General features: G+C 43.7%; 2 protein-coding genes across 37 annotated transcripts in view; both read left to right on the top strand.

Annotated features, from left to right (window-relative positions):
• The window catches only part of UNC13B (unc-13 homolog B), a 209,262-nt gene extending 201,280 nt beyond the window's left edge, over nt 1–7,982 (top strand). For 10 of the 21 annotated variants that reach the window (XM_070519238.1, XM_070519237.1, XM_070519236.1 and 7 more), the window contains 11 exons: nt 51–128; nt 636–713; nt 955–1,043; nt 1,279–1,431; nt 1,558–1,681; nt 1,789–1,845; nt 2,019–2,099; nt 3,060–3,207; nt 5,795–5,887; nt 6,067–6,226; nt 6,384–7,982. In XM_070519238.1, the coding sequence (XP_070375339.1) occupies nt 51–128; nt 636–713; nt 955–1,043; nt 1,279–1,431; nt 1,558–1,681; nt 1,789–1,845; nt 2,019–2,099; nt 3,060–3,207; nt 5,795–5,887; nt 6,067–6,226; nt 6,384–6,669 (1,347 nt within the window). In that variant the 3' untranslated portion in view covers nt 6,670–7,982. Of the gene's footprint in view, nt 1–50; nt 129–635; nt 714–954; nt 1,044–1,278; nt 1,432–1,557; nt 1,682–1,788; nt 1,846–2,018; nt 2,100–3,059; nt 3,208–4,944; nt 5,002–5,794; nt 5,888–6,066; nt 6,227–6,383 lie in introns of those variants that run through there. The other 11 variants (XM_014866085.3, XM_044779263.2, XM_070519239.1 and 8 more) reach the window with 4 other exon arrangements.
• Nucleotides 7,983–8,746: 764 nt separating this feature from the next.
• LOC106846989 (phospholipid-transporting ATPase FetA-like) overlaps nt 8,747–25,948 on the top strand; it is a 128,690-nt gene continuing 111,488 nt past the window's right edge. For 3 of the 16 annotated variants that reach the window (XM_044779272.2, XM_070519241.1, XM_014866075.3), the window contains exons 1-2: nt 9,615–9,679; nt 16,983–17,026. In XM_044779272.2, the coding sequence (XP_044635207.1) occupies nt 16,999–17,026 (28 nt within the window). In that variant the 5' untranslated portion in view covers nt 9,615–9,679; nt 16,983–16,998. Of the gene's footprint in view, nt 8,885–9,565; nt 9,680–16,865; nt 17,027–20,730; nt 20,800–25,948 lie in introns of those variants that run through there. The other 13 variants (XM_070519245.1, XM_070519242.1, XM_070519252.1 and 10 more) reach the window with 11 other exon arrangements.

The raw sequence follows: 25,948 nt of genomic DNA, 5'->3' as shown, positions 1-25,948 counted from the left end.
TGGGGAGAGTGAAGGGTTCCCTCTCCTTTCCTTTTCTCCTCTTTTCTCAGACCATCGGAAAGGTGCTGATGCAGTATGCAGATATCTTATCAAAGGACTTCCCAACTTACTGCACAAAGGAGAAAATGGTGAGGGTCAAGCCCTGGGACCCTTAGAGAAGGGAGTGGAGGACATTTGACTCCTTGCTTTTGAAATTATCCTCTGAGCCAAGGCTGGGGGTGATGTCCTGACTTCTGCTTCCCAGCAAGGCTTTGCTTGAGATTATGCCACAAAATAAGAAGTTGACTAGGAGTTCCCTCTGAGCCTCCATTTGGTACTTTATCCTTTATTAAGCTAGACCTTTGCTTACTCTTTGTTTTTTTTTTTAATAAAAAAATTAAGACATTCAAAGAGTTATGAAGAATAATACCACAAACATGTGGGGCCCACCACGCAGCTTAAAAACAGTAACATTTGCTTCCAGTCCATTCGTGGAGAATTGTCTGAATTGGTTCCAGATTTCAGTACTTAGGGAGAGACGCATGTAATATGTGTTGTAAATTCCTTGTGGCTTTTGGAGTAGAGGGAGAGACCCTAGGCTGATGGGTTCTGTGCTGAAAGGAGCCAAGACTCAGCAGCTCCGTCTGTCTCTAAAGCCCTGCATCCTGATGAACAACATGCAGCAACTGAGGGTCCAGCTGGAGAAAATGTTTGAGGCCATGGGAGGCAAAGAGGTAGGTGTTAGGGTTTGGTGTTTCTGCACTTCCCCTTTGCTCTGAGCTCCTTGGCCACAGAACTCCACCCTCTCCTGACTAGGTGTAGGCCAGGAGTTTAGCTTGGGGTCTGGGCTGGCTTGAGCTGAGAGATTTGAATAGGCATTGGGGTGAAGGCCCTAGAAGGGAGGAATTGGGAGCACAGGAGGGGAGAAAAGAGAAAGAGAACCAGCTTAGCCAAGCCCACCTCCTGTGGATACAGTTGGACCCTGAAGCTGCAGACAGTCTGAAGGAGCTGCAGGTGAAACTGAATACAGTTCTGGATGAGCTCAGCATGATGTTTGGAAACAGGTCAGTGGCCCCAAAACCCACCACCCTCAGAGCCAGGTGTGGTCCCTGGCCAATCCCAAAGCCCCTGCCCCACACCCATCCATCCAGCTGCAGGTGTGTGATCTTCCCTTCCCTGCTGGCTGTGCCCGCTGGAGCAGCACCATGCCTGTGCTGGAGTGGGACCAAATAGCTAGTGCTGCTCCAGGGACCATGTTTGTTTGAGGAGAGGAGGGCTGCACTGTGGGCACATGTGTAGTTTCCAGGTGCGGATTGATGAGTGTATCGGACAAATGGCCGACATCCTGGGCCAAGTGCGGGGCCCAGGGAATGCATCCCCCAACACCAGGGCCTCAGCGGCTCAGGACGCGGATAGTGTGCTGCGGCCTCTCATGGACTTCCTGGATGGCAAGTGAGTAGAGCACTCAGGAATGTCCTGTGGGGACAAGCAAGGCAGAGGCAATTAGATGGAGGAGCCTCTCAGGGAGGAGGGCTCCCAAACACTCACCCCAGCCTTACCTGTTGCCTGGGTCTGCAGCCTCACACTCTTTGCCACTGTGTGTGAGAAGACGGTTCTGAAGCGTGTACTGAAGGAGCTCTGGCGGGTGGTAATGAACACAATGGAAAGGATGATTGTTCTGCCCCCACTCAGTGACCACACGGTAAGGACACTTCCCTTCCACTTCCTCCTGTTGTCTCCCTTACCTCGCTCCATGCTTCCTGATAAGTTTGGAGTCCTCTGCTTTTGACTGATTCCCTCTCTGCCCAGGGCACCCAGTTGATCTTCACTGCTGCCAAGGAGCTGAGCCATCTTTCCAAACTCAAGGTACTCTGGATGTGTGGGGCCCTTCTAAGGCTTGGGAGGAAGGAAATTTGAGCTTTGGAGACTGAAGAGGAGAGGAAGGAGAGGAACATGTAGCGGTGGGCTGGCAGGTAGGGGCAAGATTTTCATGACAGCCCCTAGCTGACCTGATGCTGTTGCTTTCTCTTGGGTTCCAGGACCACATGGTGCGAGAGGAAACACGGAATCTCACTCCAAAGCAGTGTGCCGTCCTTGACTTTGCCCTGGACACCATCAAGGTGGAGACCTCCCCCTCCTCCAGACATCTGACTGTCACACCCTCTTGGCCTTGGCATTCCACTCTGCCAGACTAGGTGTCCCTTGGCCTCTTGCCACCCACCTCCAGAGGAGAGTGATTTTTAATGTTCGTTTCTTTCTTTGCTATGTGCATATTCTTCCTTGGGAACAACCAAAATGGCACCTCCTATGTGATCTCAGGTGACTCACCATGGACCTGGAACACTTACTCCTGGGTTCTGAGGACAGTTCAGTTCACTTCGTTCCTCATTGCCATTCTTGAATATTTTCCACTGGGAATTAGTCTTACAGATCCTAATACCCCACATCTGGCTGATATTTCTCTCTTCCACTTATGTATAAAGTCTTTTGGGTTTTCAAAAGACTTTTTTTTGTCTATGCGTATTTATTCATTCAGCCAGGCAACATGCACCAGACACTATGCACCAGACGCCAGACACCAGACACTATGAAGGATATAGAGACAATCAGATATGATCCCTAGCCTCAAGATGTTTATAATCTGGTAAGGTGGTGATAAGGCAGGTACATATGAACTGTGATTCAGCGCACTTGGGAGAGGTATGTCATAGGTATAAATTTCTCCAAAGGTTCAAAGGGGTGAAAGAGCACTTCTGGCTACTCTCTGCCTGAAATGTGTCTATCGCATATTTTTGCCTGTCTAGATAGATTGATCCATTCTTCAGACATCACATCCAAGAACATGGCCATCCCCTACCACTCCTGCCAGATACCCAAATAATGCTCTTCACCTGAGAGGCTGTGACTCTGGCTGTGTGGTATTCCTGATCTTGTTGTTTGTTGACTAGCTTATTGTCCTTACCATCCTCTTCTGACATCTTTATTGGGCCTTTACGCAGATATGGTTTCTCTGAGGACAGTGTTGGGGAGCTGCCTCTGTAAGAGGATGAGGCAATAGCAAGTACTTTTTGGTCTTTCAGCAATACTTTCATGCAGGAGGCAATGGGCTGAAGAAAACCTTCCTGGAGAAGAGCCCAGATCTGCAGTCCCTTCGCTATGCCCTGTCTCTGTATACACAGACCACAGACACACTTATCAAGACCTTTGTGCGCTCACAGACTGCCCAGGGTAAGGCCTACGGGCTGTGGGCCCCCACCTCCCCTCCAAGATACATCTCTGCCCCCAGGGAGTCAGTATCCTCTAGTCCTTATGGAGGATCCAAGTACTTCTTCAGAGAATCCTTCAAAATCAGACCCCAGGATTTGGGGACCCCCTTGAGGGAACACAATACTTATCCCCACCCCATACCCATACCAGACAGGAGAATCATAGGCACCTGGGAAATGTGCTTGGGATTTCTGTTCCCAGACATCACCAGCCAGTGCATGTTTATTGCGCTCAAGTTGTGTGCCTTGTTTGATAGGAAAAATCTCTGAGGAACTCTTAAGAATGAGTGGTTGAGACACTCGTGAAGGCTCAGGTTTTGGGTTCATTGGTTGGATGTTGTCCTGGGGAAAGAAAGCAAAAGACTTTCTGTAGATTCTCTAGCATGGGGGTGGAGAAGACTGAGACAGGCAAATCATGAGTATTTAAAGGGAGGGTGCAGATCATGGGGCTCTGCATAGCTAAGGCTCCAACCTCATGGGTGATGCTAACGCACAGGAGACCTGGGCAGTTGGTTTTCTCCCAGCAACTTGCAGTCCTCAGAACCCCTCCCTGCCTCAGGCAGGCCTAGCCACAACAAAACACAGCTACACAGACATGGCTCAGACTGAAATTCTGACTCTCACCCTGGAACAGAGCCTTCCTAGGCAGACCTTCAGGCGCATTTGTTTTTGCTTGTTCCAGGGAAACCTGGGCGTGCTGCCTGGGAAGCTAACCTGGTGGAGCAGGGAGGGGAAGTCTTAGGCCTTGTTGAGCTGTGGATCTGGAGCACAGAGCTGACCTGGAGGGGAGGAAGGATCTAAGCAGTGAGACTGGAGTTGATGGAAGCTGAAAAGATGCAAGGGACCTACAGTACTGCTCCATTTTCCACACCCGTTCTTATTTCAAGTCCCGGGTGGGAGAAGAGAGAGCAAAACAAGTTAGGAGCCTTGGGCCGGCCCTGTGGCTGAATGGTTAAGTTCACGCTCTGCTTCGGCAGCCCAGGGTTTTGCCAGTTCAGATCCTGGGCACGGACATGGCATCGCTCATCAGGCCATATTGACGCGGTGTCCCACATGCCACCACCAGAAGGAACCACAACTAAAAATATACAACTACGTGCTGGGGGGATTTGGGGAGAAAAAGCAGGAAAAAAAAATACAAGAAGAAAGAAGTTAGGAGCTTTGCTCAGGGGAGCAGGGAGAGCTTTTACAGAGCTGAGTATGTGCAAAGACCTGTAACATAAGGGAGGATCCGAGTTAATCCAGAAAGGCTGCTTAGAAGCACTGAGCTTTAAACTAGACATAAAGATGAGGAGAGGCTGGAACAGGCACAAAGGAGGTAAGAACAGAGTGAGGACTGCAAGGAGGATTCCAGTGTATGTGTATGTTTTCTACCCATTGCTTTATTATTTAAGGCCTAGGAAATTAGAGCCTGCAGCCTGTCTCTTTCCTGCCCCACTGGTCTCAGATACCCTCTCTCTGTTATTTTCTACTGCTTCTTCCCATGATTTGGTTGATCTTTGACCCATGAAGTCTAATTTGGATCATTCAGGCACAGAGCCCAGCTCTTTGACTTCTCTCTCCACCCCACCCCATCTCTCTGCTCCCTCAGAATATGTGTAGAGCTGCTCCAAATGGTTAACTCCTTAGACTTCTAACTGATTCTTCTTTCTCTGTCCTGTTGCTGCTACTACCTCTTGACTTGCCTGTCCTCACTCAGTGCATGATGGGAAAGGTATTAGGTTTACTGCTAATGAGGACATTCGGCCGGAAAAGGGTACGTTATACACTGTGCAGATGTGAATCTAACATGGGCTAACACTATCCCCGTGAATTAGGATGAGCTGCTCATGTGGTGGGTGGAGGAACCAGGTGTCAAAGTTCAGAATCTCTATCCCAAGTCTCAGAAATGGGCAATGTATTCATTCAGTCTAAGACAGGGTTAACAATAGTTCTGTCCTCAGAATTCCCCCACCCCTCCACCTTAGGACAAAGAAGTTTTATCTGGGGTGCAGGGCACTGGTATTTTCCCAAAATAGAGTGAGGCCTCTGCTGAGAGGAGCCTGCAGATGAGCCAGAGATTAGGATTGGGGAGCTGTTTGTGGCATGGTCCAGGTTGGAGTAGGACACTCTTTCTGAGCAGGGCAGCCTGTGAGCAGTGTCCTTCAGGAATCTGGGGATAGGTGGGAGGGTGCTGCTTTTGGGGAGAAAGGACCCACATTGTTCCATTGAGGCACCATGGGGTGGATATAGTTCCCAAAGATACAGGGTGGCAGCACTGTCCTTCCCCAACATCTTTCAATAAAACAGCCTGAGAAATTTCTAGTTTTTGGAAGAAGTTTCGCCTAAGATGTTGTCAGCTTAACTTGTATTTTAATACACAGCCTCATCCTTTATCCTCTTTCTTTCTATTCTCCCATTGCTTACTTCCCCGTGGCTACTCTAGGTGATTGCTTCTTGCTTTAGGGTATAGGGTGGTAGCCTCTTAACTCTTCAATTTTACCTAGAATAATTAAGCCTGAAGTCTTAGAGTTCTCCAATGGGAGATCATCTGTCCATCTGTCCTTCAGGGTCTGGTGTGGATGATCCTGTAGGAGAAGTCTCTATTCAGGTGGACTTGTTTACACATCCTGGAACTGGGGAGCACAAGGTCACAGTGAAAGGTAAGTGGCATGGACTTACAAGTCTCAGACCTTTTCTTGCCCAGTGGCCTCATCAGTTGAAGGCAGGGGCTGCTTATCCCAGCCCTCCAGCTTAGCCCTCCTTCAAGGGGAATGGCACCTGGGGCTCAAGAACTGGGAATGCTTGGTAGGATCCCTCACAGGTTTCCTTGTTTGGGCAGTGGTGGCTGCCAATGACCTCAAGTGGCAGACAGCGGGTATGTTCCGACCCTTTGTGGAAGTGACCATGGTTGGCCCACACCAAAGTGATAAGAAGAGGAAGTTCACAACCAAGTCGAAAAGCAACAACTGGGCCCCAAAGTACAATGAGACGTTTCACTTGTAAGTTACAGGGTGGGGGACCTGTAGGATTCTGGGAGGGTGTGATCTGGGAGGTAAGACTTGGGAGAGGAGGGATGGGCTGTATGGTGGCTGGGGTGAATTCAGTTGAAGACTCTCAGTTCTGGCCTCCTACCTTCCACCCACCCTGTGCTTGCAGCCTCCTGGGAAATGAAGAGGGGCCAGAAGCATATGAGTTGCAAATATGTGTGAAGGATTACTGCTTTGCCCGAGAGGATCACATTCTGGGGCTGGCAGTGATGCCTCTGAGGGATGTGGCAGCCAAGGGCAGCTGCGCCTGCTGGTGCCCCTTGGGCCGGAAGATCCACATGGATGAGACAGGCCTGACCATTCTCCGGATTTTGTCTCAGAGGAGCAATGACGAAGTGGCCCGAGAGTTTGTGAAGCTCAAATCAGAGTCTCGTTCCATGGAGGAGGGAAGCTGAGCACCAGGCTTCTCTGCCAACCAGATGGCACCAGTTTCATAAGTCCGAGCCAATGGGAGTTACTATCTAGGCAGCTTAGGTCCTCATAATCAAGAGACTAACTCCTTTAGTAAAGGAAACTTAAAGAAAAATTTTGGGTGGTAACAGTATAGCTTTTCACAGAAAAGGTCATGTATCCCTGACCAGTAGGTCTGTGGTGCTAGGAGTTGGGCTGTGGGGGTTACCACATGGGGAGGTTTTCCATAAAGAGGGGGACAGACATTTCTGAGAGTGTTAGCCATTCTTGGGAGACACCCCTCCAACTCCACACTCCATCTCTGCCCCTCTCCATACCACACCTTATCCAGTTAGACCCATAAGTACCAATCATTAGAAGAACAAGTTTAGAGGGCCTGGTGCTTGTGCCTGGTTGGTAAGTAGTCAGTTGAGCCTACAGGTATGGCTTGAACCCTGTGGTCTGGATTGGAGTATAGCCAGGGCAGAAGCATACAGAATAGAATTCAGACTGTCCCTTGAGCAGAATCCGCTGGTTTTATATGGCTTCAAAGAGGATAAGGCTTTGAAACTGAACAGATACCTTCCAGAAATGAGCTGTGCTAATCGTTCCCCCAGATTATATCTGTCATGAATGGAGCGAGGTTCACATGGTGCTTCAGAGTCCTGAGCATATTTGGAATCTTTGGAACCCAAGCACCAGGGGCCACCTGCCCAGGAGCCCCCTACCTCACTCCTGTAGAAGGGGGATGATGCTTCAGGACGTGAGAGGCTGTTCTTATGTACATGCAACTGAGGACTAGTTGAGGGATCTAGCAGAGAAGGCTGTATTTTCTTCTTGGGTAGGCCCTGAACAAAGCCAAAAATTGTGAAAATCAGTCTAGGAAGAGTCATCCTCACCTATGGCGACTGCATTCTGGCTGTCCTCCCCCTTGCAGAAAGAATCTAGCCTTTGGCCTCATTCCCTTTCATCTAGGTCAGGTGCTGTTCCTCTCATAGATGTTCAACCCTACAGAAGGAGCTTCGACAATGATCCCTCTGTACAGGCCAGATGGAGGGGGCCTCAACACTCCTTGGGAGGTCAGAGACAAACTCTTTCAGGGGGTCATATGGACTTCCTAGGCCCTTGCTCAGAGATGTGACGTGGCCCTTTGATATCCTCAGCAGCCTCCTGGACTTCCTAGGACTCTGCATTGTCCACAGCTATACTGGCCATTACATGAAACGAAACTAAGCATCTTTGCTGTTGTTAATTATTGTATGTGCCATTGTTACAAGAGATTATTAGCTAGTCTGTAATAAATTATCTTATAGCAGCCTTTGGGGTCTGGTAATTCTGCTAAAGTGTGGAAAGCTGTAGAAATGACTATCCTGCATAATGGTAGATGACCGCTGGCCCTTTGCTGCTCTTCCCACCACCCCTCCATGTAGTGGAGCATAAAGCAGCTTGGTTAAACACCAAACAGTAAAGTAGCCAATGTGCTAGCATCTTGGCCTGGACCTGAGACTAATTAACAGAGTTAGGGGACCCAGGGCATCAGCTTCCTGCAAAAGGTCCAGAACAGTAGGAGATGACATGTGCCAGTGAAAACTACTCCGTGCTGTGTCTTTCCTTTTCTGGAATTGCAAGGCTTTTCTTCTGAGACAGACACAGCCTCGGCTGTGAGGACAAGGCAGGGGCCTCCTGGGGAGAGTTGTGCTTCCAGACGTGGGTGGAGGGCTGAGGCTCCCATGGACAGGACAGAGGACTAGGCCTCGGAGTAACATTGTCCTTTCATTCGGGAAAATTCAAAGAAGAAGAGAGCTGGAGTAGAAAGTCTACTCCCAAAGGGCAGGAAACAAGGTAAAAATGAGGCTTCCTGGCATGGGAATCAGAAAAGCTGAAGCAAGAAATTGCTCACCTACTCATAGCCTGCATGATCCACTTATGTGTCAGGGACTGAGTGGGGGCAAAGGGCAGGGAGCTAGCTCTGCCCTCCAAGTTCCTGTTTTCGGTTTGCTTGCTAAATCTTAACAATTCAGTTGCCCAGACTTTCTCCTCCTCCCCTCTCCTTTCCCAAACCAGGTGCCCTCTATCATTTCTGCCTCAACCTACCTCTTGAATGCATTGTCTCACCTCAGTTCCCAAAAGCACAAGTGGAGTAGTGGCTTGTAGTTCTTGTCTGGATTACTGTGATAATCACCTGCCTCTGTCCTGCCCTTGCCCTCTTCACACACTCTGGTAAGTCCCTCTCCTGTTTAAAGCTGTTCATTGGTTAGCTATCAGAGCCTTCAGGCTGAAACTTGAAGGCCCTTCAAGACAAGCACAGGCACCCCACCATCCTGCAGCTGTTCTAAAGCACTTCCCCCTGATGTACTGTGCACTTCTACCCCTCTGTGCCTTTGCACATTATTTTTTTTTAAGATTTTATTTTTCCTTTTTCTCCCAAAGCCCCCCTGTACATAGTTGTGTATTTTTAGTTGTGGGTCCTTTTAGTTGTGGCATGTAGGATGCCTCCTCAGCATGGCTTGATGAGTGGTGCCATGTCCGCGCCCAGGATTCGAACTGGCGAACCCTGGGCTACTGAAGCAGAGTGCGCGAACTTAACCACTCTGCCACGGGCCGGCCTCAGCCTTTGCACATTCTGTTCCCCCTTGCTGGACTATCCAGCAGCCTTCTAGGCTCTGACATCTCTTTGGCAGCCTTAGGACCCATCCAACATTGTACCCCTCCCCACAGCACTCTATGTGCTTATAATTTACTCCTGTCTCCGCTCTCATCAGCCTGTGATCTACCCAGAGGCAGGGTCTGATTAGCTCGTCTTCGCCTCGCAGCAGCCAGCACAGAGAGAGTGCTCAGGTACTTCAGAGCCACGCCGCTGCGGCAGGACCCCTTCGGGATGCCAGTGGGGGGCGGGGTCCTGAGGGAGGGGGCGGGGGCGAGGGCGGGGCTCTGGTCAGAGCCTGGGGCTCCGGCGCCTGCGCAGAAAGGTGCGTTAAGATGGAGGTCGCTGGAGTCGATGGCTGCGCGGCGATGGTGAGCAGGAGGCGCGCGAAGGTGGCGCCCGAGGAGAGGGTATCGCCTTCTCCTTCCCGACATTGGGGAGATGCTGGGCCCCCGTACTACCTGACTTTCACCCGCCGTGTACTTCCCAGCAGCTCTTCACCCTCGTACTTGGTTGTAAAGTGTCCTCCCTATGCTCCCTGAGGTTACTTCCCCTCCTGGTACTCCAGTCTACGGGTTTCCCTGACAGCTTGCAAAGGGGGTCTTTGTTCCTCAAATACCTTGCGAAGTCACCCATTTATCCAGCTCCCTTCTAAAGCAGATACCCCTAATCCCGCAGGTGAGGCACATTCCTCTGAACTAAGGGAGTTTTGTCCACATTCCCAGCGCCAACCAGGTTCTCTGAGAAGAAGCCATAAAGCTTATATTTGACTTGAAAGTGAAACATTTGCTTTTATTCCTCTCTCATAGGGGTGGAGACCTACTCCGTAAGGAAGAGTCAAACTCTACCTGACTACTCATGATTTGCAGCAGGCCTGCAGATTTGAATTAGTAGCTAACTTTTAAAATCCAGATTTCACGTTTTAAAAATGCAGATTTCCCCGCTTTTTTGAAAGATTGGAAAATCTGTTAATCTTTGGTTCACATTCCTACAAAGTGACAGGTGGTTGGAGCTGAGAGGTAACTGGTAACTTAGTTTGCTGTAGTTCATTACAGATTCCATTTGTTGACAAAAAATAATCCGTAACCAATCTATAAATGAAAATTTGAGTGAGTTTATTCTCAGCTAAAATGTGAGGACCATGGCCTGGGGCCTTTCTTCCCAAAGGAAGAAAGGGCAGCAAAGAATTGTGGTGGACAGAGTGGTTATATATCCCCAAACAGGATGTTTCACATAGGATTGAAACGTCCTTTTTACAATACTCGTGAGACTGCTTTGTCGGCACAGGGATTGATGGAAACAGCGGGTAGGTCTGCCATCTCAGTGGACACTGCAGGGTGGCAGGTCTGCTGTCTCGAGCTGGGTGGTCACAGGTGAGCTGGGTGGTCAATGGTGAGCACAGCAATCAGTTCCTAGCCTAAGGAAAGATGCTTATCCCTAGGGAAATGCCAGTGTGGGGGGAAGTTGCACCTTTGTCTTAAGGGCATTTGTTCTTGCCACAGGAAATGTTTAAAGCAGATATGCAATCCGTGCTGGATGGCCATGTCAGGCCCTTTTGGAAAAACAAAGTCAGGCCTAATTAGGTTTACACCAAATGCCTTCCTCATATACTCCAGTATATCCTATTGTTTGCCATTTCTATTTGTCACATTATTCCTTACCTTCTTATACTGGGTTTTACGTTATTTCCCTGACGCCTGGTAGGCATTTGAGTTTGTGATCCCTGATGCAGGATTTGGGGTAATTTTATGCGTCAATACTTTGAGCTTTTTTTTTTTTCCTGCTTTTTCTCCCCAAATCCCCCCAGTACATAGTGGTATACTTTAGTTGTGGTATATGGGACGCCACCTCAACATGGCCTGATGAGCAGTGCCATGTCTGCGCCCAGGATCCAAAATGGTGAAACCCTGAGCTGCCCACGTGGAGTGCGCGAACTTAACCGCTCGGCCACTGGCCAGCCCCAATACTTTGAGCTCTTAATGGAAACAAATTGAAAGAGGTTGGACGTATGTTTAGGTTGGTTTTGGTTTCTGTAATGCTCTGATTGATCAGGATCAGAGATCATCCTAGTAGCTAAAACCTTAAAAAAAGTGCATTTTATAAGAGAATTCAATGGAAGTATCTGTAGGTAGCTCCCTGGTGCATTTGATCTTAAAGAAATCCAGTGTGCTATCTCCTCTCTGGTGGGGTCAAGGCATCGTTTCTCTTTGAATACCTGGTTATAAAAGGGCCTGGCTCTGGTTTGTACAGAAAATGTCTCAAAAGTGCTGTCTCCTTCACTCCAGAACACACAGATGGTAACTCCTCTCTTGGAGGGAAATAACAGGCCTCATAATATCAAGAGTAGGGGTATTCTGCAAGCTGTATCTAGTCAGAAGTGAAACAGGAGTACCTTTAATAGTGGATTTTTAAAGAAACAAAATCCCTTCTTTCAGCATAAATGTGTGACCTACCTATTCATTGTGAATATTTGGACTAGCTCCCTGAATGAACTTCCCATATGTGGAAGCATAATGGCAAAGCTGAAGAAGCAACATGGAATAGTGGAGATGGCATTGAACTGGGAATCAGAAGACATGAATACTGGTCTCGGCTCTGCTACATACTTGTCAGGAGACCTTGACTTATTACCTGCTCAGAGGCTCAGTTTCTTGCAACTATTAAACAAACTAATAATTCTTGCTGTGTTTACCCTAGAGGGATCTAATGGGGTCATTTAAATGTGAAAACACTTTGGAAGCTATACATTTTTTCTCAGTATATAAGGGATTATTATAATTATAAATGATCCTCTGAGTTCTGATTAACTTCCAAGGAATTTGTCTTGGTGCGTTCCAGGTTCAAAATCAACAAATGTTTGCTGAGCGCATACTGTGTGCCAGGTGCTCCTGTAGGCATGGGGCATATCACTGAACAAAACACAAATCTCTGCATAAATTTAGGGGTGAGTTGTCAGCATATTGAGTACCTACTAAGTACCCAGTGCAGTATTACAGTGTGGTGAAGTAGTTGGAAGCATCTAGGTTATGGAGTTAAGTCTGCCACTATAAAGCTGTGAGAGACCCTTTCCCTGTGTGAGCCTGAACCTCCCCATCTGTAAAATAAGGAGGTTAGACAAGGTAACTTTGAAGGTTCCTTCCAGCTAAAATATGTTGTTTAGAGATTCTAATTGCTAAAGTTCCCTACCCCTAATGAGCTTATTGCCCTTTTGGGATGGTCACACTAACAAAGCTGAACAGTCATAGAACTATGAGGATGACACAGTGCTAATGTCAGACTAGATTCAGCACAACAGTGGTAACAGCAGTGTTCTGTAGGTAATGGAGTATTTGTAGAGACTTCTTGGAAGACCAGCTAGACCTGGGAGGATGGGAAGCTTTGGATTAGAGGAAAGGAAGAGACTCTGTAAATATTGGAAATGAATGAATGGAAGTGCAAAGGGAAAGAAGAACATGCCATTTTTTCCCTAGCATATCAATCAGCAGTCCTTGCAAAAAAACAATTGTGCATTCAAAAGGGTTTAACTGAACAGAGTTTAACCAGAGAGCTATTTAAAGAGGTATGGTCAGTGTTGAGGAACTAGAGAGGAATGGTGAAACACAACAGTGGCTGTCCATAGCTCTCCCAGGCCTGAAGGGAAAGAGAAAGGGGAAGGAGTATTGTTACTAGAGCCTAGCTAGAGTTTCAATTTGGAAAAGGGACTTCTTGACAAGAGCTATGTCCATAAGTGCTAAGCAGCCACTGTAAGAACTTGGCAAGGCAGTGAGGACACAAAGAAATAAAGGCCCTAAGCTTTCTCTCTCTTCCTGCCCTCCAGTCTCCAGCTAGTACTTTGCATTGGTAAAACCCAAACAGAAGCCCAGGGGCAAGATGGTCTGAGTGATGTAGTTCATAGAGATCAGCTTCCCAGAACAGGGCAGAAGGAGTTGGGGAGGAGGAGACACAGCAAGCACATTAACTAGCATACAGGGTATCTAGGGAAGGAAAAGTCACCACTATGGACTCTTTCCAAGGAAGTTTTCCCTCTGTTCAAATTCAAAATCTACTCTAAGGCTTTGTCTCCTTAGCTCTGAAGTGGCGATAGTAATGCCTTTTTTGCCAGAGTGATTGTGAGGATTTTGAGATAGGGCACATGAAGGTGCCTAGCACAAGGCCTGATCCACGCTGGAGGCCCAACATGTTTTAGCTCCTTCTCTCCTGCATGTGCCTAAATGGCTCCTTGGCTCAAGTACCTTTTCCAGTCAAGGTCTCAGAGGGTGGCTGGAACTGAGTGAATGAAGGTTACAATAGTCAGTGATGAAGTCAGAACACAGAGCCTTGTAGCCCATTGTAATGACTTTGGCTTTTAACTGGAGAAAGGTAGAAAGTCATTGGAAAGTCCTCCTGGATTGTTTGGCTTTTGACGTCGGGGTTCCTATCACTCACTGGGGCATCACTTGTTCGTTCATTTGAAAATATTTATTTAGAACATATCACAAACTGGGTACTGTTTTAGGCAGTGGTAGTGCATTGATATATAGCTCCTGCTCTCAAGGAGAATGTAGTCTTATGAAGGAGGCAGACAATTTCAATTTAAGGTGTGAATGTGAAGGTACAAGTGAATGTAGAACATACTAAGGGAGCTCCTGGTAAGCACTCCTGACCCATTTTGGGGGCATCTGAAAAGGCTTCCTGAAGAAGACAGTGTAAACTGAATCTTACCAATAGAGCTTAGCCAGGTCTAAACAGAGGGAAATAGAGTTGTAGGCATTTGAAGTAGTATATGCACTTGGAATAGAAAAAAGTTGGTGGTCTGCTGAGACTTGCAGGTAATTTATATCGCGGGACAGTTGGCCTTGGCAGGAGGGTGATGAGAGAGATTAAGACTGGAGAAGTAAGTAGAGGCCAGGTCATGAAGGGGAATTTAGACTTTATCCCAAAGGCAATGGTAGATTTTCAAACAAAAAAAGTAGCAGAAAGATAGCATTTTAGAAAGATCATTCTGGCTAGGTAATAGTCATTTAAAGTGAGGTTGGGGAAGAACAAAACTGGAGACGAGGCTAATGATGGTGGCCTGAACTTAGGAGACACTTTGGGCATAGAGAGAAGTAGGTGACTATTCCAAATTCAACTCTTTATTAACGAGGGAAAATGTACAGAACTTCTTGATTAGTTGTAAGTGGGAGAGTGAAAGAGAGCATGATCAAAGATGACTCAGGGGCCAGCCGTATGGCCGAGTGGTTAAGTTCGCACACTCTGATTGGGCGGACCCGGGGTTTTGCTGTTTTGGATCCTGGGTGTGGACATGGCACTGCTCATCAGGCCATGCTGAGACGGCGTCCCACATGCCACAACTGGAAGGACCCACAACTAAAAATACACAACTATGTACCCAGGGGACTTTGGGGAGAGAAAGGAAAAATGAAATCTTTAAAAAAAAAAAAAAAAAAAAGCTGACTCAGATTTCTGGCTTGGGTGACTAAGTAAGTGGTAGGCCTAGTAACTGATGTTCAAATATAAGAGAAAGCACAGATTTTGGGTGTGTGAGAGGTAGAGAATAGAGGTGACGATTTCGGTCTTGTAAAAGTAGATTTTTTAAATTGTGGTAAAATATACATGTAGAATTTATCATTTTACCTTTTTAAAGTGTACACTTGAGTGACATTGTGTTCACAGTGTTGTGCAACCATCACTACCATCTAGTTCCAGAACCTTTTCATTTCCCCAAAAGGAGACCCCATTCTCATTAAGTGGTCACTCTTCAGTACATGTAGATTTTGAGGCATTTGTGTGACATCCAAATATAGATGTTAAGTAGACATTTGAATATGTAGTATTGAAGCTCAGGATCAAAATTTAGGCTGAAGATACAGATTTTTGAATCATTAGCATACAGATAGGGAGTTCTTAACCTGTGGCCTATGGACGTGAGTGAGAATCTCTGAATGTCTTGAATTGGATGTAAAATGTATATGTTTAATTTTTCTGGTGAGGAAGATTGGTCCTGAGCTAACATCTGTGCCAGTCTTCCTGTACTTTGAATATGGGACGCTGCCACAGCATGGCTTGATGTGCGGTGCACAGGGCCGCACCTGGCATCTGAACTCACAAACCCCAGGCCGGTGAAGGGGAGTGCACAAATTTAACCGCTATGTCACCATGCCAGCTCCTGTATATGTTTATTTTTTTGTGAAATCCATAGCAGTAATCAAATTCTAAAAGGAATTTCTTTACCTGAACAAAGTTGCTAACTGCTGATATATTTGGTAAATGAAGCCGTGGGGGTGTTTAAAATAAAACGCAGGGAAAGTGAGTGGTGAATAAAGAAGAATGAGACTGGAACCCTGGGTAACATTTAAGGTGTAGAGAGGTCTAAAGGGTGTTCTCTTGAGTACAAGAAACACGGTTCCTGTCTGCTTCAACATAGGTGAAGGCTGTTAAAGGCAATGTTGTTTCCTACTTGTTAGATATACCTCCCTGGTTGCCTCTGCCAAACACATATTTTATACACCCATTCATTCGTGCTCTTAATTAGATTATCTTCTTAGGTTACCAGCCATAACGTCCTTCTGATTTAGTCTTACTTCTGGCCCTTAGGTTGGTGGGGAGAGTATCATTAACAAAGTCAATAGTAGAGAGTTAACTAAATTGTCATAATTTGCAACCAGTGTGTGTGTGTCTAGTATATTGTGAACTTTCTGATAAACCAGCAGTTCTCAAAGTACGACACCTGAACCAACAGCATCAGCATCGCCTCAGTTTGTAAGAAATGTAAATTTTAGGGCCCCACCACAGACCTGCTGAATGAGAAACTCTGGGGATGGGACCCAGCCTTCTAGGTGATTCTGATGCTTGCTAACATTTGAGAACAATTGTGCTAGACTATTCCTGGCCAAGTTTTTTCAGTCCATAAATAAAACATGGGTTCCTGGCTCTCTACTTATCTTTTATATAATAAAATCTAGATGGCAAAATTTTGAGATGTCTGATAAGTTCCTCATGAAAAAATTGTCTTGGGACAATCTTGTCTATCTGTGACCTTCACCACTCTGAATTATACATACAAATGTTATTTCCTACATGTCATTTTCCCCTTTGGTTTTCACAAGGACTTTTCATGTCTTTGAAACAATTAGTCCGTGGGCCACATTTTTGGGAAAAAATTACTCTAAGAGGTTCTGGGTCAAAAATGAGGAAATAAGGGATGCTGAAATGCTGGCACATAGTAGAATGGTAGATTTCCCCCCTGAGCTCAGTGCCAGATCTACCAAAGAGCATCTGGGCATTTAAGGCTTTAAATTATGCTCCTTCTGAACCATGATATTTGACCACAGTTCTCAGTTACTGCCCTTGAAACTCACTTCACAATCATGTCTTCATCTGTAGCCAAGTCTACAAGGGAGACGATATAGAATAGTGATCAAGAGCAGTTGGGCAATCGGGTTCAAATCTCTACCACTGTAACGCCACCACTTCCTGATTGTATGATCCTGAGCAAGTCACTTAACCTTCTTAAGCCTCAGGGTTTTCATCTGTAAAACCAAAGGCCCAGGTTTGAGTGAAAATTACACAAGAAAATCTTTGTAAAGCACATAGTAAAGTGTCTTAGCATCCAGTAAATTTTGATAAATGGTGGGTGTTAGGATATCAGCATGGCCTGGACTAACTGACAAGGAGTTTTTGTTTTATTCTTAGGTGATGTTTCTCTGAGATGAAATACATAAAACCTTTTATTTCAGGTAAGTGCTCAGCTCATATCTGCTGAGATACCCAAAGTGCAATCGCTAATGGTATTTGCTTTGTAATACACTGTACCGTGTTCCACCCACAAAGCCAGCAACTTGACCACTGGTACTCTGAGCATTCATTGAAGGATTAAACTGAAGCCCACCCAGAAGCTTCTTAGTGCAGGACTCAGACTTGACTTCCCTCTGACGTGCTTTGAGACTATTCTTGCTGCGATGGGAGGAAAAATATTATAAATTTGAAATTTAGGTTATTATAGGAAGTCTTTGGTTATAACTATTAGTGATATTAATTCACATTTGAGAGTAATGTTTGAGTGTTCTTTTTAGAGGACAATGAGAGGAATGTTCTACTTAAAGACTTGAGGCAGACAGGTAAGTGATTTAATTTTGAAGGCATTTAAAACAGAAAGCCAAAGGTCTGTTATAACCACGGTGGAAGTGTCGTTAGCAAAAGCTGAAGGTGACAGTGTTTCTCATCTGTGAACTTTCAAGGAGAAATAGGAATAGTCTAACAGAGACTTCTGCTGGGCTAATTGATTTAATTGGGATTATTGGTATGGTAGTCAGATGAATCATGATTTGAACACTCCTCCTGACATCTCGCCCTCCTTTTTCCATGTGAGCTTAAGATAAGATGTTCAAAGGGTCTTGTTGAATTTGTTTCCCTTTCTGTAGAGATGTAACTTGATAACGCATTTCTCCAATCCCAGACCATATACTTTGCATCGTTAGTATCACAATTTGTCTCATTAAAATCAGTCAGTTTCTGCTGTGGCGATTTTTGGAGAAACCTTAGACTTTCTACCAAGATCTAGAGCTAAACTCTCCACATAATTCCAGCCAAATGACTGTTGACTGTTGTATGGGCAAGTTCTCTCTAACAAAGGGAAAACCTTCTATCATAGTTCTTTGTGGACCTGCTTTTAAAGAATTTGAAAAACAATAAAAGAGCTATGGGGGGCCGGGCCGGTGGCGCAGCAGTTAAGTGTGCACATTCTGCTTCGCGGCCCCGGGTTCACCGGTTCAGATCCTGGGTGTGGACATGGCACCGCTTGGCAAGCCATGCTGTGGTAGGCATCCCACATATAAAGTAGAGGAAGATGGGCACAGATGTTAGCTGAGGGCCAGTCTTCCTCAGCAAAAAGAGGAGGATTGGAGGCAGATGTTAGCTCAGGGCTAATGTTCCTCAAAAAAAAAAAAAAAAAAAAAGAGCTATGGGACTTTCCAGGAGTGTCTATGTTTGAGGAGAAGAGGAGGACGTTTTTGCTTTAGTGAAACAAAATCAGTTCCACTTTAAATTTGTTGTTATAATCTTAAAAGCTAAGCTTTGAAAGATGGATGTATTTTAGCTAAATAGAGGAATATGAGGGTTATAGGAGAGAATTATCCTGAGCTTGAGAAGGGAGAGTTGTTAAAAATTTCACATGATAAACGTAGTTTGAACCTTTTTTTTTTTTTTTGAGGAAGGTTAGCCCTGAGCTAACGTCCGTGCCCATCTTCCTCTACTTTATATATGGGACACCCACCACAGCATGGCTTGCCAAGCAGTGCCATGTCCGCACCCAGGATCCAACCTGGTGAACCCTGGGCCGCCCAAGCAGAACGTGTGCGCCTAACCGCTGTGCCACAGGGCTGGCCTCAGTTTGAACCTTATTTTTAACTTAAGTATACTAAATGTATACGTAAAATGTTATATGTGTTTATACAAATAGTGCCATTAATGTCTACATTGGTGCCTATCCAGATCCCATGCTCGAGTTTATGAAGGAAGGGCCTTTAGTGCTGCATTTGATTTGATTCTAATTCCATAGAGAATTTCATCCTCCTTGGCCTTGTTCATAATCTGTTCTTCTCTCATGATGGCATCAGCATATTTCTGCCTTTACAGACATGTTATCTGCTTAAGATCTTGAGATATCCAGGCAGATCTGTGCCCATCTTTGTCTTGCTTTCTTTGTCATTGTGGAAGTTCGTGGTAGCTCCCTAAACAGATTTTTAGGGCTGAGGCTCTTTCCTTTAATGTCCTTCAACGAAGGCTGTTGACATAACGCCAAAGCATTGTTCAGTAAAAGCCGTTCTGGGTTTGGGGCAGAGCAGTGCAGTTGAGGCAAGGCTTTGATGATCTGTCTTAATCCAAGGAAGAACAAATTTTAGAGTATATAGAGAGAGATTCTTAACTCTTTTTTTATGTGTTTGTGAGGAATATTGGCCCTGAGCTAACATCTGTTGCCAATCTTCCTCTTTTTGCTTAAGGAAGATTGTCACTGAGCTAACATCTGTGCCTGTCTTCCACTGTTTTATGTGGGATGCCGCCACAGCTTGCTTGATGAGCGGTGCTATGTCCGCACCTGGGATCTGAACCAGTGAACCTCGGCCTGCTGAAGCGGAGCACATGAACTTAATCACTGTGCCACTGGTCTGTCCCCTCTTAACTCTCTTTTTGATAACAGCATATCAAGAACCTTTTAAAAGCTTAGGACCTCTCTGCAGAAAAAATGCACAGGTTTCTATAGATAATTTCAGAAGGTTCACAAAGTTTCTGGAGCTTATCTGTTGAACCTTGGCTTAGAAAACAGAAACAAGCAAACTGATCCCAAGAAGTGAATAAAATGTACGTCCTTCAAGCAATTCTCCACAAATATTGTTTCTCAAGCTTTTGCTCTATATTGAACAGCATTAAGTTCAGAGTTATACCTGGAGTGCAGGTAGTCTGTATTCTAGGATTGTGTGCTTTATTTCTCAGATCTTTCTTCAGAAGTAAGCATTGGCCCAAATGAGGGTCTTAGGAGCAGGGTTGGATGAAAAACGTGGGCTGACAAGAGAGTCCAAGAAAAGGGAACCTGTGATCTGGGTCAAGGTGAATACTGAGGAACTCAAAGAGCCCCAGGCCAGACAAAGGTCCGTCAGGAAGACTGGGTTCAAAGCACTAGACAGAGGACCAAATGGGGCCTCACAGAATCAGAAGACTAGCAAGAGGAAACAGACAAGATTATTTATGGAACAAGTTTTTAAAATTTGTTTTTATTTGTAAAGTACAACATTACCATCTTAAACTTTTAAGTGTACAGTTCAGTGACATTAAGTACATCCACATTCTTGGGCAACTATCACCACCCTCTGTATCCAGAACTCATTTCATCTTGTAAAACTGAAGCTCTGTTCCCATTCTCCCCACCTACAGCCCCTGGCAGCCACCATTCTTCTTTCTGTCTCTCTGAATTTGACTACTCTAAATGCCTCATATAAGTGCAGTCATATAGTATTTACCTTGCTGTGACTGGCGTATTTCACATAACGTGATGTTAAGGTCCATCTATACTATAGCCTGTGTCATAATTTCCTTCCTTTTTAAGGCTGAATAATAGTCCATTGTATGTGCAGACCACATTTTGTTATCCATTCATCTGTCAATAGACACATGGGTTCCTTCTACTCCTTGGCTGCTGTGAATAGTGCTGCCATGAACATGGTGCACGAATATCTCTTCAAAGCTGTGCTTTCAGTTCTTTTGGGTCTGTGCCCAGAAGTGGAATTGCTGGGTCACATGGTAATTCTATTTTTAATTTTCTGAGGAAACACTATACTGTTTTCCATAACAACTGTACCATTTTACATTCCCACCAAGCGTGCACATGGATTCTAATTTCTCCACGTCGTGGCCAACTCTTAATTTTCTTTTTTTTTTTTTTTAATAGTAACCGTCCTAATGGGTGTGATAGAACAGGTTTTGGACACAAAACCCAGAAAACTACCCTGAGACTATGGTATGTTCTAAGAGTCTTTTAAGGCACCAGTGTAGGGGGAGGGAGCTGTTAAGGGCACAGGGCAGATTCAGATGCCAATAACCACCCAAGCTGGGGTTAAAATTGATAACCTCTTCATGAAAATTAAGAGACCTCCAGCTATATGATCAATACACAAAAATCAAGAATTTTCTTAATCAATAGCAATTAGCAATTAGAAAATATAATGGGGGCTGGCCCCGTGGCTGAGTGGTTAAGTTCGGGTGCTTTGCTTTGGGCGGCCCAGGGTTTCGCCAATTTGGATCCTGGGCTCAGACATGGCACCGCTCATTAAGCCGTGCTGAGGCGGTGTCCCACATGCCGCAACTAGAAGGACTCACAACTAAAAAAATATATATACAACTATGTACTGGGGGGCTTTGGGGAGAAAAAGGAAAAATAAAAAATCTTTAAAAAAAATAATGGGAGAAAGATTCCATTCACACTAGCAACAAAATCTTAAAATATCTAAGAATAAAGATAAAAAATACAAAAAACCTATATGAAGAAACTATAAGACTTTATTGATGGACAAAATGATGGCCTGAATAAGTGGCGAAACATGGACATGTTCCTGGATGGAATACAGTGGCTCCCATTTTCACTCAATAAAAGCCAAGGTCCTTACAGGAATCTTTTAGACCCTGCATACTCTGCCATCTCCCTCCCTGCTCTCACTTCACTGCTCCAGCTACTCTGTCCTTCTTGCTTTCTTGAACAGAATTTGTTGTCATTATTCCTTTGAAACACTCTTCCTCCAGATAGCCCCTTGGTTAACTCTCTTCTCCATTTCAAGTTTTTGCTCCATCTCAACTTTTCCATAAGGCCCACCTTGATCACCCTACCACCTCCTCTCACTCTCATACTCCTGGTCACTCTTACTGGTTAGTCTTATCTTGCTATTTTTCCCGTTTTCCACGGCATCTATCACTTTCCAACATAATTTATAATTAACTTGTTTATTTTGTTGTTTGTTGGCTGCCTTTACTTGCAAGATGTTAGCTGCTCAAGTACAGGATTTTTTGGTCTGTTTTGTTCACATTAGTATGTCAAGTGCTAAAATAATGACTGGCACAAAGAAGGTACTTAGGTGCTTAATACAGATTTATAGAATGAATGGTGGAAATTTTTGATGTTGCAGATATGGCTGTTCTCTCCAAATTAAGCTACAAATGGAAGGAATCCAATCTAAAAGTCCCATAAGAATTTTTAGAACATAAGTTGATTTCAGTGTTCATCTGAAAGAAAATGTAAGAGAATAGCAAAAAAAAAGGTTTTTTTGAAAAGAAGGAGATTTGCCCTACTAGATATCAAAACATAAAGCTATAGTAATTAAAACAGTGTGAGACTGGTACAGAAATAGAAATAGATCAATGTAAAGAGTAAAGACTCTAGAAAGAGAACAGTGTATACAGGAGTATTTAATATGGGTGAAGGCAGCACGTCATGCTGCCATGAATGATGTTGGGATAATTGGTTCTACATCTGGAAGAAGATTAAGTTGGATACATGCTCTATAAAACACATTTCAGGTACGAGTAACTATGAAAAATAAAACTTAAAAATATTTTTTTAATAATCTTTAGGTTAGGAAGGCCTTTTTAAAGGAGAAAAAAATCTCGAGGTCATGAAGAAAGTGACTGCTAGACTTGAGTTTTTCTTTTTTTCAAACATCTGTACAACTTTCAAAAAAAAAAAGACAAATGTAAATGACATACTGAAAAAAGACATAACCAGGGGATTACTATCTAGAACATATAAAGAATTCTTACAAGTTAATAAGAAAAAGATAAATGATACAATATGATACAAATGATAGAATAGTGGACAAAAGCTATGGAAAGGCAATTCTAATAAGTAATAAAAATGGCAAGCATATTAAAATATGCTCAACCTCACTAGCAATCATGAAAATGAAAATGAAGAACAGAAAGACAGAATTTTTTTTTTTGGCCCATCAGATTGACAGAAATAAAAAAGTATGATATTATTTAATGGTGACAAATAAGCTCTTATCCTTTTAATGATAGTGTAAATTGGTGCTATTGCACGGGAGGGTAATTTGAGGTCACCCATCAAAATAAAAACTACAGTCTTTGGGACCTAGCAGTTCTCCTTAAAGGTCTCTAATCTAAAGAAACACTTGTAATGTCTTTTAAAAAACAAAATGCCACATAGATGTTCACTGCAGCATTCTTCACAACAACAAAAAACTAAGAAACAGCCCACCAGTAAGAAAATGGTTAAATAAATTATATCTATACTTCAGAATTAAGTAGACTTAGATTACTTTCATGGAAGGGTTTCCAAGACACATTGTTAAGTGAAAGAAGTAAAATACAGAATAATATTCACATGATCTCATTTGTGGGAAAAAAAATCCCAAAATTATGTTCTGTATTTGTGTAACTGTGCGTAGAAAAGGATGTGGAAAGATGAATACCAAACAACGATTGCCTCTGGAGAGGGGAGTGGGATATGATGGTGGATATTGTGAAAAGGGACTTTAACGTTTTACTTGATATACTTGTGTCTTGTGTGAATTTTTAAAAATAAGAATGTATTCATGTACTATTTGGGTAAAAAAATAAAGTTACTTGAGATGTCTTATGGCCTCTTACCTCAGCGTAAAGACAGGGTAATTTAATTCTCCCTGTATATAGAGCCCCAATCTCTAGACTTTTGGAAAGGGATGCAAAGGGAAAGAAAATACTATTCCCATCCTTACAGTCTATAGATTTAACAAAGTGTTAAAACTCCCAAAGAGTGGATGGCAAAAGGGCAAAACTACATAAACATCATTGGGAAATAAATTATTTTTTCAGGTAACAAAATTTATCTTCTAATCAGCAATATTTTTATTTTAACCATATTAGATAAAACACTTTTTAAAATTTATTAGATTTTTTTTCTTTCTTAAATAGAATATACTCAAACAAATTTTAACTTTTAGTTTGATAACTCAGTGTTATACGTTATGGTACTATATTATTTCTATGCCTTCTAGAGCTATTGACTCATGTAGTGCTCTTATTGCCATGTTGAATAGCCCTTCTTGCTTCTGTTAGTTATCTTTCCGCTGTGTAACAAAATACTGTGAAACTTAGCAGCTTAAAATAACAGGCATTTGTTATCTCTCAGTTTCTGAGGGTTAGGAATCCAGGAGCACCTTAACTGAGCAGTTCTGGCTCAGGGTGTCTCGTGAGGTTTTGGGCAGGGGTTGTAGTCATCTGAAGGTTGGGGCTGGAGGACCCCCTTCCAGGATAACTCATTCACATGGTTATTGGCAGAAGCATCAGTTCCTTACCACAGGGGCCTTTGCTTAGCCTCGTTGAACATCCTCATGACATAGAAGCTCTCTTCTCCCAGAGCAAGTGATATAAGAGAGAGAGCAAGGCTGAAAGTCATATACCACCATATTCTCCCTTAGAAGAGTCACTAAGTCTAGCCCATGTTGAAACTCCACTTTTTGTTTTTTATTGAGGTATAATTAACATACAACATTATAGCTCTATTTTTTTATTGAGGTCACATTGGTTTATAACATAAATTTCAGATGTACATTATTATTTTTCAGCTTCTGTGTAGACTACATCATGTTCACCACCAAGTCTAGTTGCCATCCATCACCATACACATGTGCCCCTTTACCCCTTTTGCCCTCCTCACCTCTTTCTCCTCTGTATCTATGTGTATGTTGTTTTTTTATCTTCCACATATGAGTGAGGTCATATGGTAATTGTCTTTCTCTGTCTGACTTGTTTTGTTCAGCATAATACCCTGAGGGTTCATCCATGTCACAAATGGCATGGTCTCATCTTTTTTATGGCTGAGTAGTATTCCATTGTATATATATATACCACATCTTATTTATCCATCCATCCTCTGATGGACACTTTTAGGTTGCTTCCAAGTCTTGGCTGTTGTGAATAACGCTGCAGTGAACATAGGGGTGCATAATGTCTTTTTAAATTAGTGTTTTCATGTTTTTGGATAAATAACCAGAAGTGGAATAGCTGGATCATATGGTAGTTCTATTTTTAATTTTTTGAGGAATCTCCATACTGTTTTCCATAGTGGCCACAGCAATTTACATTCCCACAGCAGTGTAGCAGGGTTCCTTTTTCTCCACATCTTGGTCAACACTTATTATTTCTTGTCTTTTTAATAATACGGCTCCACTTCTTGAAGGGAAGAGTACCCAAGAATTTGTGGGTATATTTAAAAACCACCATACTGGTGATGTTTGAATTCTTGAATTTTGTTTTGTATAATTTTCTCTCTTCATTATTACTTCTTGCTCTTGTTATGTCTGCCTGTATTATCCCTTGAATCCTTCTAACTCATTGCTTCTGGTCTTCTTTGGAGTTGTAAACCAGTTAATCTCCTTATTAGAATTATGTGTAAAATAAAAGTAAAAATTAGATTCTGAGTGGAGGCCTAAGAAACTTCTGTAAGTACAAAACTTAACTTTAGTGCATAGGTTTCATGTTCTCTGCGTTGGCTGTTCACTGGTGAGTTGTTGCTTCCTCCTGGTTGTCTGCCAAATGTGAACTTTCTGAGTGAGGGGTTATTACGATACAAAGAGGCTGCACTCTAGGGAACACAGACTAGAAGAAGGCTGCTTCTCTCTCTACATCTTATTTCTCACAGTTTTTCTCCCTGTATTTTCCGTGTTACTCCTTGTTATCCCCTAGTTGTTGGTATACATTTGTATGTTAATCATAATACAGTAGTTAAAAGCATGGCTCTGGAATCAGACTACCTATGTTTCATCCTGGCTTTGCTACTTACTAGCTGAGCAATGTTGGGCAAATTACTTAGCTTCTCTGCTTCAGTTTCATCATCTGTAATATGGAGATAAAATACAGGGGTACCTACCTCACCAGGTTATTTTCAGGGTTAAATGGAAAAAGGTATATAAGTGCTGACAACACAGAAAGCTCTGAATTAATGTTGCCTCTTTTTTATTATTGTCTAATAATGAATTTCTCCTGTTGCCTAAGTAAAATGCCTAAGCTTTTAGTTCATAGACACTTGTAATTAGTTTTGGCTGCCCTTTGGCCAACATGTCTTTAATATATTTCCTCTCATTTTCAGTTAAGTCCTTAAGGAATTTCAAATTCAGACA

This window comes from Equus asinus, chromosome 10 (genome assembly GCF_041296235.1).
Source record: "Equus asinus isolate D_3611 breed Donkey chromosome 10, EquAss-T2T_v2, whole genome shotgun sequence".
Classification (NCBI taxonomy): Eukaryota; Metazoa; Chordata; class Mammalia; order Perissodactyla; family Equidae; genus Equus; species Equus asinus.
This window is presented reverse-complemented; position numbering and strand designations above follow the sequence as displayed.